General features: G+C 43.1%; 1 protein-coding gene across 1 annotated transcript in view; it reads left to right on the top strand.

Annotated features, from left to right (window-relative positions):
• The window catches only part of LOC126285102 (synaptotagmin-7-like), a 351,548-nt gene that overhangs the window by 123,937 nt on the left and 211,212 nt on the right, over positions 1-16,399 (top strand). Inside the window, exon 3 of the mRNA XM_049984426.1 lies at positions 2,001-2,141. Within this exon, the coding sequence (XP_049840383.1) occupies positions 2,001-2,141 (141 nt within the window). The remainder of the gene's footprint in view (positions 1-2,000; positions 2,142-16,399) is intronic.

Below are 16,399 nucleotides of genomic sequence, written 5' to 3'. Positions count from 1 at the left end.
CCCTAGAACTTACAACTACTTAATTAACCCACTTTATACCCCGCATCAGCTGATCCCGGGCCATTATTACGTATGTGTTGACACCTTGCTGTTTGAAAAGTTTCATAGCTCGAGGGTAATCTCAAAGGGTGTCACGCTTTTACATTTCACAGATGTTTGTAGGCTCCTTTCAACCATATTTCGTCCGCCCCCGATACCTGAATGGTCAGCGTGACGGATTGTCAATCCTCTGGGCCCGGGTTCGATTCCCGGCTGGGTGCCCTCACCATCATCCTACGATCCACATCGACTGCAGGTCGCCGAAGTGGCGTCAAATTGAAAGACCGGCACCCGGCGGACGATGTTCCCGACCGGGGGCGCTGGCCATACGAATAAATAAATAAAACCAAATTTCAAACTTCTGCGTCGCAGTGGGAGACAATTACGGGGTTTCGAAAAAGTGACCCTTTATTATTGACCCCGTAGGCGAAATACCATGCTAAAGCTAATGGCGCCACAAACCATCACGCTATGAATTTGTCTGCTACGCAACTCAACAAGGCAGTCTGCACAAATGCGTTCACCACAGTAGCATCCAACACTAACCACTGACATCACTGAAACGCAAGTTCACGCAGGACACACCATTTTGCCACTCAACATGCCAGCAACGGCATTCGCATGCTCACTCCAGTCTGAGGCGTTGGTGTTTCATGGTCAACGGATTCTGGCACAGTGAAATGCTGCCACTAGTCCGACCCTAAGCAGAGGGCGTCGATCCGTCGAAGTAGACATGGAAGCCATCACTGTGAACGACACTGTTCTGTGGCCATGAACATTAGATGGTGGTCACCCAGCACTTCGGCCTCATGTGTGGTCTTCTACGCAGTCGTCACTGTGTGGTACCCTCTTCCACCCACTGATTCCACACACGCATTACTGTCGAAATGCCCAGTACGAACCGAAATGTCACGGTACAACAAACCCATTTGCTGGAGACCAGACGTCCTCTCCGGTTCGGATTCATCCGCATGTTCATACTGAGCGTTTTGACGTCGACAAAATATACCGGTACTTTCTTACTCGTTTACACTTCGTTTGATGGCTCTGCACCTTCTGAGAGGCGTAGTTCATACGTGTCTGGTCCCACAAAAGAGGGTGGTGTTTCACATACTTTCACGCTGTCCATCTGAGATGGTAGTCACTGTTTACACCAGTTCTTCAATATTGGAGTGATTCAGGGCATATCTTCTTGGTGTTGCAATTTTCACAAACAGTATGAGGCTGTGATTCCCCTGTAAATTGAGATTGCTTGTCTACAGTAGCCTAGCGTAGATTAGAAGCATGTATAGAATAAATTTTTTTTCAAAATGTGTATCTTTTTGTTAGCCAGTAATTTAATATTAACAATGTATACATTTTAACAATGCTATATAATTGTCATTTATTTCTGCCTAATATGTACGGATGTAAATCGTTGCAGTTTCTCATCGTCCTCCGTTTGGCAGAGTTATTCATGCCCTTGGGTTTGGTCACCTAGATACTGAAAATATACTAAACGGTGGCGTCGGTTTCGGGCAGTTTAACAGATCAGAAAGCTGAAAGTAACTTTTACAATCGATTTGCAGGGGAGCTGTGCAGGTACATTCTTTCTGCATCAAGACCAAGTTGTACACTAAAGAATAAGTACCGCAGGTAAGTAGAAATTTTAAGGGCGTGAGTTAACCTGAAAATGTCTTACATTAACAGGGGTAACAAGATATTTCACGGGATGGCTCTGCCGTATAACTCAATGATCGTAGTTGGAGGGTGGTAGGGGTCGTAAGGCGTCATGAAACACTGTAGGACCGAGGGCTGGTGGTAGCTTGACGGCGTAATCGAGACGGGGTGTGCTATGAAACGCCCATTCCGACAATCTGGGGTTATCTCCCTCGCGGTCGTTGCCTGCGGCCATAACCCAGGGGCGAGTCCTGCCTGTTGGCCCCTAGCAGCCGGCTAATACTTGTCTCTTGGTCCCGCAGATGGCCTTCCTGCAGAACCGGTCTATCTCGCTGGTGGACATGTACATTGACAACTCGGAGCCGTCGGAGAACGTCGGCCAGATACACTTCAGCCTGGAGTACGACTTCCAGAACACCACGCTCATTCTCAGGATCCTAACGGTAAGTAGTATCTGCTGTTTGCCATTCTGTAGTTTTCAGCCCTTCGTCAGCGCCTTGCAGAGCCCTACTGGTGTCAAGCTCCCGGTCCTGTTAATGTTGAGGCATTTCGTTGTAAGGGGTATCATAACAGACGTAGGCGACCGTTCAGATAAGACAGCGAATTGACAGGCAGTTGGTTGACTCTTATTACACGTCGTGAAAGAAACATATAATACTCATTCCCCTGCAACATTTCAAGGACCCAACAGGCATTCGACTGGACATGTATACAGCTGCCTCGAAATTTCAAATGTGTACGCAAATGGCTGCGAGTACACAGAAATACTGCAGTGCAAGTAAGTTATGACTTCGGTCTAATGCCCGAAAATACTCCACCGTTCAGAAAATTTTACACGTGTATGAGCAACACGATCTGGCAACTTGTATTGAATTATGAGATAGTGAGCAAAGCTTTTGTTACACAAAGGAATTTCAACACTTGTTTAAGTGAGGCAAGATTACTCCGACCGTCCTAATTCAACTTATATTATCTACTCTAAGAGGCGCATTTATACTTATGAGTGCAATGGATAAGTGACAACACTTTTTATGCCTGGTAACTATCAATAAGGAGAATGAATCACTGTAGTACAAAGCCCCGATATATTCATGACTACACCGCGAGTCTTTGAGTTCTGTGCATCTCGCTACTTGATTTTATCGGCTAAAAAATTACATTGTAGATGAGAAAATATTCTGATTGCTGAACACAGAACGTTAAGTGTTAATTCTGCTGAAGCCAGATCACTTGCATTGAGTTGTACTCGCACCAGCCACTGTTGGGGACAAAGATCAACCGAGCACACGTAGACTTCAAAAACAAAATCCTTAAAGTTGAGTGAGTGAGTTGACGAGGGAAGTAACTCGTGAGAGATTTCGAGCTAACTTCAGTTCTTATTGAAAACACAGACGAAAATTTATGGACAGCAGATATAAAAGTCTTCTACTGAACCAAGTGGATTTACGACATTGCACATGTACGAAGAGGAGGACAGCAAATCCTACATATTTTATTATATCCATAATTCTATTTAACGAAAAGGAAGGTGACGTGAAAATTTATCTAGGTATACAGATACCTTGATAAAACACATTTTTCTTGAATGTGTGGGAAGATGCTGGGAGCTGAGGGCTTTGATTAGTTGTTGGTGAGTATTTTTCCAGTGTCGTCTTACCTGCGATTGCTTAGTAGACGAGTAGTGTGGCAGTATGAAGTTTCGATTCAAGGTGGGAAACACCGCTGCCGAAACGCTCTAAATTATGAAGCAAGCTTTTCGTGTCGTCAATTTAGGTCAAGTAGCCTTACGACTATATTAAGTGCTTCAAAAACTGGGGAACACGATGTTAGTGATGAATACAATCCCAGTTGGCAACGATGCGGCCTCACATTAGAAATTTCTCAGAAACTGAGGGGCAGGATTCTGCAAGATCGTGTAGAAATCATCCAAGACCTCAGGAATCCCTTGGTAATAAGTTGTGGTACATGTGAACGTAATCAGTCAGGGTAATTGAACACGAATCTGTCACAATTGTTACAAAATGAATCGGAAGGAACACCGCGTAGAAGTCTGCAGGAAGTTGAACAACTGTTTCAAGACGATCTTCCTCCCAAATGTTTTCGCTGGTGATGGAAATTTCGCTTGTGGCTGTCACCTTTAGAGTAAGCAGCAATGGTCGCAGTTGACGGTTTCTTCTTCACCTCAACAGAAACAGCTCGACAAGTCTGCAGTAGAAGTTCTGATTGAAGTGGTTACTCTTTTTTTTTTTTCATTGCTGAAATTCTTCATACAGAGTTCGTCCTGTTCAGGCGGTCAATAAAGAGACCTTTCGCAATGTTCTAACACGTTTAGTAGAGAAAGTGAGGAGAGAACGTCGACAGACGTCTCTTGCAAACGACTGGGTTCTCCACCGTGACAATGATCGATCTCATTTGGCTTGCAATATTTAGTACTGTTTGGCTAGAAACAAAATAACTTGTTCACTACCAACATTAGTTCTGTGTAAAGTCTTCTTCTTTCTCCAGGATTAAACTTTCTTTTGAAAGGATGAAAATTTGATTCAGTGGAGGAGATTCGACTGGAATCGCTGAAGATTCTGAACACTTTAAAGAGGAAAAGTTCCTTCGAGAATGGATTTCAAGAGCGTAAGAGACGCTGTGACTGGTGTATTCGATCCATAAGAGACCACTACATATCAGATGATGGAGAATGAGACCTATGTAAGGCGTAACTATTTCCGTTGTTACATTGCGGGATCTTTGGAATACCTCCAGTAGATTAATTGCTTCCCGTAGTAAATCCTCAAGGAAAGAAATTTTAGGTAATCAAGAATGGAGAGTAAGGGATTTAAAGCCTTTGAGGACAACATGTACACTCAGGTAATTTCGGACAACTAACGCAAAATGGGCTTGTGTCGAATCCTGCTGGAGAACAACTGAGCTATGAATTCCGTCTTGCACAAGCAGTCATGACAGAAATATTTCAAACATACTAGGTATACGTCTGCGACGAGTGTTCTCTCCGAGAAAATACAAAAACCATACAGGGTAATGCATGTTATCACCAACTGCACATCCACTTTCTTGGGTGTCTCGTTGACACTCCTGCAGTACGTGAGTGTTAATCTTTTGCGTGCTTCTATTTCACATGCCTGCAGGTGTGAAGTGTTGCTTCATCACTGAACAATACATGTGAAACGAGAGTCTCATTATACAGAATCTGTAATAGAAAGCATAGCACGTCGAGTTACACGATCATCAGGTTAAGCTTATGGAGAATCTGGAGGTACCATGCACGTATATTCAGTGTACGTAGTAGAGTTTCCAAACTGTTGGGCTGTGGACTGCTTAGATCCCGACTCATTCTCCTAGTGGATGGAAGTGGGGCTCCGTGGGACCACATCCTCTCTGCGTCCCACAGTTTCCTGATTTATGAACGGCTTCCTAGAACGTTCCTCATAATGAATGTATGAGTGTGTTTGTTTGTGTGTGTGTGTGTGTGTGTGTGTGTGTGTGTGTGTGTGTGTGTGTTTGTGTGTGTGTGTCACCCTAGGCAAACGGTTACATCCAACAACGGATTTTTCTTCCATTCTGAACATTCGTAGTATGACCTGCAAAAGGAATTGATATCACAGAAATGGTGTTACCTTTCTAAAATTTAGAATGCTCCACCAGTTTAACATGTCCTGGAAGAATAGACATATACCTACCTTACTTATAATTTAAGAGTTTAAATATCATCCTTCTATTTAAAAAAACTGGGTAACTGTGGTAATTATTAAGGGATGAGTTTAAGAAACCGAAGCTGATGAGGTATATGCTAGCATAATTGCCAAGTGACTACAGGCCGTAAGTGAAACACTGCTTTTGGAAGATTGTAAGGATTTCAGGAAGTAAGGTCGTTCACAGATAGTTTATTCATCATAAAAGCATGTTCTTCCTGTCGGTTAAATTTCGCGTTTGTAAGACGTCATCTCCGTGGCGTAGCAATTTTAATGGGCAGTAGTGTAAATAAGTTGCACACGCTAGAGAAAGAATAGAATAAGGAAAACAAAACTGATGAAAAAGAGGTAATACTAGAGATGACAACGAGTTTCCTCAGGTTCCGCATATATTGAGCCTTATTAATAGCTAAAGCAACCCTTATCCTCGCACAGTTCATAATGTACGCACATGAAGACAAACATTGCATGTAGCCCATCGAGACATTGATTACAGCATCAATGGTTACAATGCCATTGTTTATACAGTATCTGTATCATCACAATACGACGTCCTGTAGACATAGATGCATATCTGAAACACGTCGTATTGTGAAGATATTACACTGTTTAAACACACACATTGTAACCATGAGTAACTGTTAACACAATCTTAAAGAAGGTACTTAGAAGCAAAAAAAAAAGTTTTATAGAACTGTAGCTGTAAGGTCTCTGCTGCATGGGAGTGAGATTGGGTTCTCATAAAAATGGATGAGATCAAAATACAACCCGCGGAAATGAGATTTCTAAGAACAGTAAATTGGTGCACACGAAATGGAGATGAGTACGTTGGAGAAGAACTAAATGTTAAACAAATAAACAACGCAATAGAGAAATATAGAAACAATTGAAAAGCGCATACTGGGAGTACGCCAGAAGAAAGAATGAAGAAGCAGCTATGGAGTTATACACCGATAGAAAGAAGAAACAGTGCTAGGCCCAAAATGAGGTGAACGGTTATTCATTGGCGTCACGCGACCTGTTCGACATTTGCCAGTTCAATTTACGCGCTACCCCGGCCGCCGACTGCCCGCTGCGCAGAGATTACTTGTGTGTGTGTGTGCGTGTGCGCCCGGCGTCGCAGGCCGCAGTGACCTGTGGCTCCGGCACTACAGTGGCCCGTCTCAGTGCGCATGCGCGCCCAGCTCGCAATTAGCCGAGTGCTGACCTTTGGGCTGCTACCGCGCCGTCCACGCGCCCACGTGTTGCGCCCGCTGCCGCGGAGTACTCGCCGTGACCTCAGAGCACGCTCTGCGCCTTCATCCGCGGCCGGCATCAGCGACACGGCAGTGGATTAAGCCCACTGTACCTCAACCGCACTTCATCTCCGTCGGTCTTGCAGCGCCCGTCCGGTGTTCCTCTTACGTTCTTCGTCGACTTCTCTTGCAGTAAGTTCTGCCTTCATGACGTCGCGGGTAGTTATATTTTTTGGTAATGCCGACGTTACGTATTGCAGTCTCATTCATTACACGGTGCAGCTACGCTTCCCATAAATTCTCCATTTCGATTATAAAATCTTAGTCAGTCAAGCAGTTGGGGCAGGCTTCTTTCCTTCCGCCCTTTGCCTTTCACAGATTAGGCCCACCGGTTTGTTCTGGCCTCATTTCTAGCTTATAGTAGCCATAAAAATTGCTGCACTACGAGGATGACGTGCTACAGACGCGACATGTAACCGACAGGAAGAAGGTGCTGTGGTATGCAAATGCTTAGCTTTTCAGAGCATTCACACAAGGCTGGCGCCGGTGGCGACATCTACATCGTGCTGACATGAGAAAAGTTTCCAACGGATATCTCTCACACAAAGAGCAGTAGACCGGCGTTGCCTTGTGAAACGTTGTTGTGATGTCTCATGTAAAGAGGAGAAATGCGTACCATCACGTTTCCGACTTTACTAAGGGCCGGATTGTAGCCTTTAGCGATTGCGGTTTATCGTATCGCGACACTGCTGCTGGCGTTGGTCGAGATCCAATGACTGTTAGCATAATATGGAACCGGTGGGTTCAGGAGGGTACACGGAACGCCGTGCTGGATCCCAACGGCCTCGTATCACTAGCAGTCGAGATGACAGGCATCTTATCCACATGGCTGTAACGGATCGTGCAGCCACGTCTCGATCACTGAGTCAACAGATAGGGATGTTTGCAAGACAACAACCATCTGCACGAACAGTTCGACGACGTTTGCAGAAGCATGTACTAACAGCTCGGAGACCATGGCTGCGGTTACCCTTGACGCTGCATCACAGACAAAAGCGCCTGCGATGGTGTATTCAACGACGAACCTGTGTGCACAAATAGCAAAACGTCATTTTCTCGGATGGATCCAGGTTCTGTTTACAGCATCATGATGGTCGCATCCGTGTTTGGCGACATCGCGCTGAACACACATTGGAAGCGTGTATTCGTCATCAAAATACTGGCGTATCACTTGACTTGATGGTATGGGGTGCCATTGGTTACACATCTCGGTCATCTCTTGTTCGCGTTGACGGCGCTTTGAACAGTGGACGTTACATTTCAGATGTGTTACGACCCGTGGCTCTACCCTTCATTCGATTGTCGCTGAAAAACCCTACATTTCAGCACGATAATGCACGACCGCATGTTGAAGGTCCTGTACGGGCCTTTCTGGATACAGAAAATGTTCGATTGCTGCCCTGGCCAGCACATTCTCCACATCTCTCACCGATTTAAAACGTCTTCTCAATGGTGGCCGAGCAACGGGCTCGTCACAATACGCCAGTCACTACTCTTTAAGAACTGTGATATCGTGTTGAAGTTGCATGGGCAGGTGTACCTTTACACGCTACCCAAGCTCTGTTTGACTCAATGCCCAGGCGTATCAAGGCCATTATTACAGCCAGAGGTGGTTGTTCTTAGTATTGATTTCTCAGGATCTATGCACCTAAATTGCGTGAAAATGTAATCACATGTCAGTTCTAATATAATATATTTGTCCAATACTCGTTTATCATCTGCAATTCTTCTTGGTGTAACAGTTTCACTGGCCATTAGTGTAATTGACATTCTTATGACTTTCTCTTCTATGGGTTTGTATTGAAAGGTCATATTTGGAACTGTTGTTTCTTCTATTCGTTCTTGAGATTTCACCCAGTGTTGTTTATGATCTTGTTTTGTTATTTACTGCAAAAATATTCAGTTTGTGCCGAATGTTTTCATTAGGAATCTTGTCTACCTTAGTGAAATCTTAGACTCCTCGTAAAAGTTTCATTTTAACTGATTCAATATGGGCACAATTTTTCCTCTTCATGCCATAGCCGTTACACTCCCATCAGTGGATCACGGTACAGCCTTCCTTTTACATAATTTATTTTTTCTACTTCCTCATGTATTTTAATGTTCTCTTTATACTGCCAAGTATATTCTGGCACCTCTGTAATTCGTTATCTGTAGCTTTATCTTAGTCCCTCGGAAGTTAAAACCCTGAACTTGTTCCGAAATCTGATATTCAGTTACAATTCTGTTTCGAGCTGGTAATTATCATAGAATGCCATTGCCTTGGTTTTATTTAGTGCCGTCTTAAAGTTTTAAACTATTCCAATTACGTTTAAAAGATGGATTGACATTTGAAGTTCATGTTCGGAGCTAGTCGTTAGTACAATCTCGTCAGCATATAGTGGAAAGTTAATATATTTATTCTTGTTTATACTGATCACTTCCCGTTCATTTTGTGTCTATTTACGGATTGTGTTGACTACAGAAATACTAAAACGAGTGGCCCATTAAGTACACACCATGTCTCACTTGTGGGACCATTAAAATCATTCCCCTGTGTAATTTGGGACGTCAAGTACAACACATGTTCCATTATATAGAATCTTGTTGCAGTTCTAAACTGATTTCGGTATCCACGCTCTGCCATAATATTCAACGGGCTTTCTCTATCAACCCTGCCAATTTCTTTTTTCAAAACCGATGACAACTAAGTAGGTTGCTGTCTTAGATTTTTTCCTTTTCTCTATTACTTATCGCACACTAAATATATGATCGCTGCAGTGGCTTTCCGTTATAAAGCTTCTTAGCTCTTCTAGAAGTAACTGTATTGTAGCAACCAGTAACATTTTTTTAAAAATGAATATATTGGGTGTCCAGCGAAGCAGTCTCTGATTTAAATCAAATAAGATCGATTAACGAGTGCAACAAAATGTATTTTTACTGTGAAAGTCACAAGAATTTGCACCAAAGTATCGTAACAATTCGGAAGGCTAGTAACTGATGGCTCTCTACTCTGTGGCAGGTCGTACATTGTCAGCCTGCATAATTAAAGACGACCTGTGGATGCAGTCTTCGTGATCACATCGCAATCTGTTTGAAATGCCAAAATCGCACTACGGATACTGCAAAAACGATCAAAGCAATTTGCCTTCACATCCTGTAGTGCCTTAAATGAAATAGATTCAGATGCCAAACATGGTGGCCATTTAAACTTGTCCAGCGTCTTGAAATGGTGCTGGATGGTAGTGTATCTCAATGTTCTCCACAAAAACTAACCACATTGAGACAGAGTGAGAAAATATAGAGGCCAATACATCCCTGAGCCAGTAAATTTTCAGTAATATAAAGCATTGAGTCTATTCCGTAAGTATTCACCAAGAAAATAAAACACCTGTTCGGTGCTGCCACGTGGTCTGTCCTATCTTGCATGAAGCACTACGTACCTGGACGAACCTACAACCTATCTGTGTGGTGACAGATTGTTCCAAAATAGCAACCTAACGTTCACTACAGTCGTTTCCCACGTGAGAAAAGGTCCAACAATGCCTCCGCTACATACCGCAGCCCAAAGAGGAACTTTTGGGGAGTACATTGGTTTCGCTTGACACAAATGGGGATTTTCCGAGCCCTGAAATCGCCAGGTTTGTTTATTCACTACTCCATTCAGTTGGAAGTGTGCTTCATTTTGCCGCCAACATCAAATCCTTCATTACTAATCATTGTGAGAATCTGCTTCGCAAAGTCAGGTCTCTGTTCTACAGCTCGTACTGGTATGGACTGTTGCTTTGGATTGTGAAAGGCAGCATTTGTACACTCTGCCTCGGAATTTTCTGCGTGCTGGTACGCTTCAAAGCAGTCCCTACAATTCTTCGGACGGTGGTCCTTTGATTTTGATGAATAATTCCAGAAAGCGGGGAGACAGTTCCAGAAGTAGCTACATTTTGTCTGTGGCCAGTAGTCTCCACGAGATCATCAGCCACGCAGCCTGTCCGTTGGAATTGCGAATGGTATTTCACACCGGATCCTTTTGGGATATTATATTGTCTTCGAAAACTGTGGCTTGTTACCGTAGGGCAGTGTCGTAACCGGTGGTATTCCAGTAACATACAAACACGTTATTGAATGGAATACATGGTTTCTATCCCTTTGTTAGGCACGCTGACCTCCTTTCATGTTTCAACAGTGTAACGAATCGCTCTCAACTGAGTCGCAATATTGACAGGCCCACATATTACAATTACAGCACCAACAATTTGCAACTTCTCGAATTATTCCGAAAGTTCTGTGTAACTTCGGTATAAATTTCGTACACCTTTCACAACAAATACACAGTTTGCTGCACCCGTCTATCGATTTTTGTTTTGGAGATATTTAATTTTGAAGTCTGTAACTGCACTGAACACCATTTCTATTCATATTAATAAAAAGTCAAAGGTCGTTCCAGAATTGTTACTTTTAGAAGAGCAAAGCAGCTTCGTAACGGAAAGATCATGTAGGATCATATATTTATTATGATTGAAGTAACAGAGAATAGAAAGGAATTTTGCACAGCAACAGTGATTTACTTGCTGAGATCTATAGAATTTGAAGAATTGTTGTGACCCCCTTCTGCTTTAAGCCTTTGGTTGGTTCAAATGGCTCTGAGCAATATTGGATTTAACATCTGAGGTCATCAGTCCCCTAGAACTTAGAACTACTTAAACCTACTTAAATCTAAATAGCCTAAGGACATCACACGCATCCATGCCCGAGGCAGGATTCGAACCTGCGACCGTAGCGGTCGCGCGGTTCTGGACTGAAGCTCCTAGAACCACTCGGCCACACTGGCCGGCAGAACTTTATTATTTAGTAAACAGTATTCAGGAGCTTTAAGACTTTACACATAAGCAATAATTCAACATGTTTTTTAACTCTGCATTAATCTCTTCAGGACATGGGCATTTGTTGCACTATTATTCTTTAGTCACATCTTCCAAATCTTGTAAGGTCATCAAATCTGTGTTAGCATAATCAGTCATACTTTCATAATACGTACTTACCTTTGGATCGTACCACAGTTCTTTCTAATGTGATGCATTTATTGCGTTTATTTGCGGAACGTTTTACTCAGAAGAATGTTGGTGTCTTAATATTTTGAAACTGAAGTCTTCTCTGCGATACACATCATGTAGTAAATCTGCTCCAAACTTGCTCCAAATATCTGATAGAGACTTCATTATTAGTGACCTAGTTTTATTTCACATAAATCTATAGTTTTCTATTGTTTGACCATTGGCAGATACTGAAAAACGGTCATGCGCTGATTGGTTTTATTTACATATTTTTCACATTTTCTCTCTTATTTAGAACTTGATATTTAGTGCACATTTCGATTAAAATTCTTTTATAGCTACACTGGACAAAAGATTAGCCACTCTCAGTTATGTCGTTTAACACCACAGCTAACTTTCATGATTGTTCAGTTCGTGGAGGAAGAGAATCCACAAGTTTGTTCATGTATGCCATTTACATCTAACGCTATTTCTTAATGGATAAAATCGACAAAAAAATCGCTGGGATATTAGCTACATCTCACTTTATGTTCCAATTATGCCAGACATTTTCTATGGGGTTAAGATAGGATTATTTAGCGGGTCATGGTCGAGGAGTAGGGAAAGGCAGAATGTTCGTCACACTAATAACGTAAGTCCTCGCCCCTGTGAAGATGGCTTTCGTAATCTTGGAAGACAGGAATCTTCACACCGTACTCATCGTGAATGAGTATGTGGAAAAAAAAGAGCACTTGGCTACCGAGAATGTTAGGCAGAACGTACTGGTTCGTGTTTCTCGTAACGTGAATGTGTTGGCCCAGGTGATGGCTCCAAAGACACCTCTGAAACCTGACAGAATTACCCCCGCCTTGTACTACAACCTACACGTTTTTGATTCGTCTTCTGACTGGTTTGATGCGGCCGGGCGAGAATTCCTCTCCTGCTAAAATCTCTTCATTCCATAGCAGCCCTTTCACCCTACATCCTCAATTATTTCCTGGATGTATTCCTATCTCTGTCTTCCTCTACAGTTATTACCCTCTACAGCTTCCACAAGTTCCATGAAAGTTATTCCCTGATGCCTTAACGTATGTCCTGTCGTCCTGTCCGCCATTCTTGTCAGTGTTTTCCAGACGTTCTTTTCTTCGCCGATGTTGCGGAAGAGCCGCTTCATTCCTTATCAATCCACCTGGTTCCCAACAGTCTTCTGTAGCATCACGGCTTAAATTCTCTTCCGTTCCTGTTTTCCAACTGTACATGATTCACAACCACTTTGTGCTGCGCTCCAATCGTAAATTCTCAGAAAGTTTGATATCAGTAGACTTTCTTCGCCAATGAGTTCTCTCTTTCCCTGTGCTACTCTGCTTCCTATGCCCACCTTGTTTCGTCCGCCATGGTCCTTTGCTTCCAAGAAAACAGAATTTCTTAACTTCGTGACCTCCAATTCTGATATAAAGTTTACCGCTATTCTCATTTCTGCTGTTTGTCATCACTTTAGATTTTTTCCTTTTTACTTTCAATTCATATGTTGTATCCATCATTGTTTATACTGTGTGTCTTTGACCTTTTCCTGTAGTTTACGTCTGTTTTTCTCAGAATTTTGAAAATATTACACAATTTTACATTGCCGAAAGCTTGTTCTAGTTCGACAAATTCTCTTGGTTCAAATGGCTCTGAGCACTATGGGACTCAACATCTGAGATCATCAGTCCCCTAGAACTTAGAACTAATTAAACCTCACCAACCTAAGTAAATGACACACATCCCTGCCAGAGGCAGGATTGGAACCTGCGACAGTAGCAGTCGCGCGGTTCCCGACTGAAGCGCCTAGAACCGCTTGGATACCACGGCCGGCGACATATTCTCTTAGCATATCTTAATTTTTCTTCAGTCTTGCCTCCATTACCCAACGCAAATTCAGGATTATATCTACGGTACCTTTACTGTCTCTAAGGTCAAACTCATCGTCATTTGAGAAATACACAATTTTCTTTTCCAAACAGACAACATACAGTGCGTATTAAACTTCTTACAGCGCTGTACGTGCAGTGGATGACTTATATTATTTGTTAAGACGGAAGATCGTGACTCGTTGGGCCATACTACAGATCTTCACTTAGCTACTGTCCAGTTTTCGTGCTGTCTTGTCTACTGAAGACTGCAAGAGCCCATCACATAATGTTCCCTTCGCAATGTCCTGTCGGAAAGTGGACAACAATAATTGGTTCAAATGGCTCTGAACACTATGGGACTGAACTGCTGTGGTCATTAGTCCCCTAAAACTTAGAACTACTTAAACCTAACTAACCTAAGGACATCACACACATCCATTCCCGAGGCAGGATTCGTACCTGCGACCGTAGCAGTCGCACGGTTCCGGACTGCGCGCCTAGAACCGCGAGACCACCGCGGCCGGCAACAACAATAATTCATGTCGGGTTCAGATGCTATTGCGATTTAGAAGGCATGACTTTCGTCTCTGGCTCGTATCGGTTAAATTCATCTTAGACCATTGTTCTTATGACGTAGTAAATACCTTTGCCTCTAGACACGCCGGGCAGTCCGCTCCGGTACACGAAAAAATGAAACAACTTCATTCACGGTCGGTCATAAACGTATTCCGAAAATACAGTAGCGTCGAACTGCCATTCTTTGTCGTTTCCACCACCAGGTTCACTGTTCTGAATCCATGTAACCGACTGGCACATACACACTACTTCATTGGCGCAACTTAGGCCAGAGGTGGAGCGTCACATGCCACATATCACCAGTGCTTTAAAACGCCCAGCACGCTCCTTTGAGAGGGTGAATTATATTTCTTACGGTAAGCTTAATATAGAAATACACCAAAATTCTCTGCATAATGAATATTTTAACTTCACACATTCACAAATTCAGATTACCTATGTGCTAAATTGAATAGCTCACAGCCGGCCGGTGTGGTCGAGCGGTTCTAGGCCCTTCATTCTGGGACCGCGCAACGGCTGCGGTCGCAGGTTCGAATCCTGCCTCGGGCATTGCTATTTGTGATGTCCTTAGGTTAGTTTGGTTTCAGTAGTTCTAAGTTCTCGGGGACTGATGACCTCAGATGTTAAGTCCCATAGTGCTCAGAGCCATTTGAACCATCTGAATAAGTCACTAAGAGTACACAAACTGTTGCCCTACAGCTGAATGGGCAGCGGATTGTCAATCCTCTGAGCACGGGTTCGATTCCCGGCTGTGTGTTGTGCTGTCCTCATCATCATCCTATCCTCCTCATCGACTGAAGGTCACCGAAGTGGCGTTAAAATTGAAAGACCGGCACCCGGCGAACTGTGTGCGCGACGGGGAGCCCTAGCCATACGATTAAAGAAAGTACACAAACTGCTACAGGCTGACTTGATACGCAGTAAGTTTGTGTTCTTATAGTGAACGTGTGCAGATATTGCGAACAATATCGTGGTCATATCAAAACTGAAGAGGCTTTCTGACTTTCTCAGTTTTTCAGTTTATCATTTAGCTTTGTTCTTTGCAGCACGTGAAGAACATATGGTTCATGTTTCTAGAAGGTTCACTATTGCATTAACATTCGTGGCTGCCCAAAATACCGACTCGGATCAGATGAAGTGAAACTAAGTTCTTATCAAGTTTGGTTAATTAATGAATGCGTACCACAGAATCATAACATAAGTACTATTATCAACTGCAATTTTATTGCATGATCTAGGTAAGGCCATGGAAAAGGATGTTTTATTTTCAACTGATAAGACGTATGATAAACCCACGCTGCAGCCACACGGCTCCATTGCCAGTGTCACCACTGGCATAAACCATGAATCACCTTCGTCTCAGTGCTTAACAAATACAACTACTAATTACACTTTGATGGTAGGCGTTAAAGCTTTCTTTAGTCAAAGTAACTATTAACCACCTTTACCCCCAAATGCGCCCGCCAACCTTCCCACATTATGCAAACTTAACTCCACTGAGAACTGTGGCCTTAATCCTCTTGGCTGTCACGCGACTCCGCCAACTTGCCAACTCTCCCATACAGTCCTTCACTACCGATACGCGACAAACAAAGTCAACACACATAACGGCGCACAAAACATGCAAAACATGCAGACAGGAGAATAGCACTCCTACAGTTAAGAGGATTTTAGAAATAACGTTACTGCCTGCCTACCCGTACAAGTTATTCACAGATTACACGATATAGAAAGTGGTAAACGAAGTGTCAGGTATTCCTACACGAGGTTGTATTGGTCAAAACTACAAGAAAATTTCCTGTATTTATACTTCCTGAAGCTAGTACCTGTGGACCGTCGAAGATTCACAGTTCATGGACTGTATTGTTTACAGATGAGGTAGTACTCAGAAGTGGCAGCATAGTAAATTATCACAATACACAGATGTGGGCATGTGAAAATACTCTAACAGTAATGCAGGTTCGCTTCAGCATCAGTGTTCAGGCATTAATTTTCGGTGACAAACTCCTAAGGTCATACTCTTCATCGAAGAGAATAACCGGTGCTGTGTATCATCGGATTCTGCTCGAAGCTTTACCAGCGACGGAAAAGGTTTGTAGTCTCTGCACGACAGGCCAACGCCTTATTTTCGACGGATCGTGTGACACCGCCCCATCGCGATGTTTCATGGGCGATGAATGGTTCAAATGGCTCTGAGCACTATGGGACTTAACATATGAGGTCATCAG

This window comes from Schistocerca gregaria, chromosome 8 (genome assembly GCF_023897955.1).
Source record: "Schistocerca gregaria isolate iqSchGreg1 chromosome 8, iqSchGreg1.2, whole genome shotgun sequence".
NCBI lineage: Eukaryota > Metazoa > Arthropoda > Insecta > Orthoptera > Acrididae > Schistocerca > Schistocerca gregaria.
The sequence above is the reverse complement of the archived record's forward strand: the minus strand, read 5'-3'. Positions and strand labels throughout refer to the sequence as shown.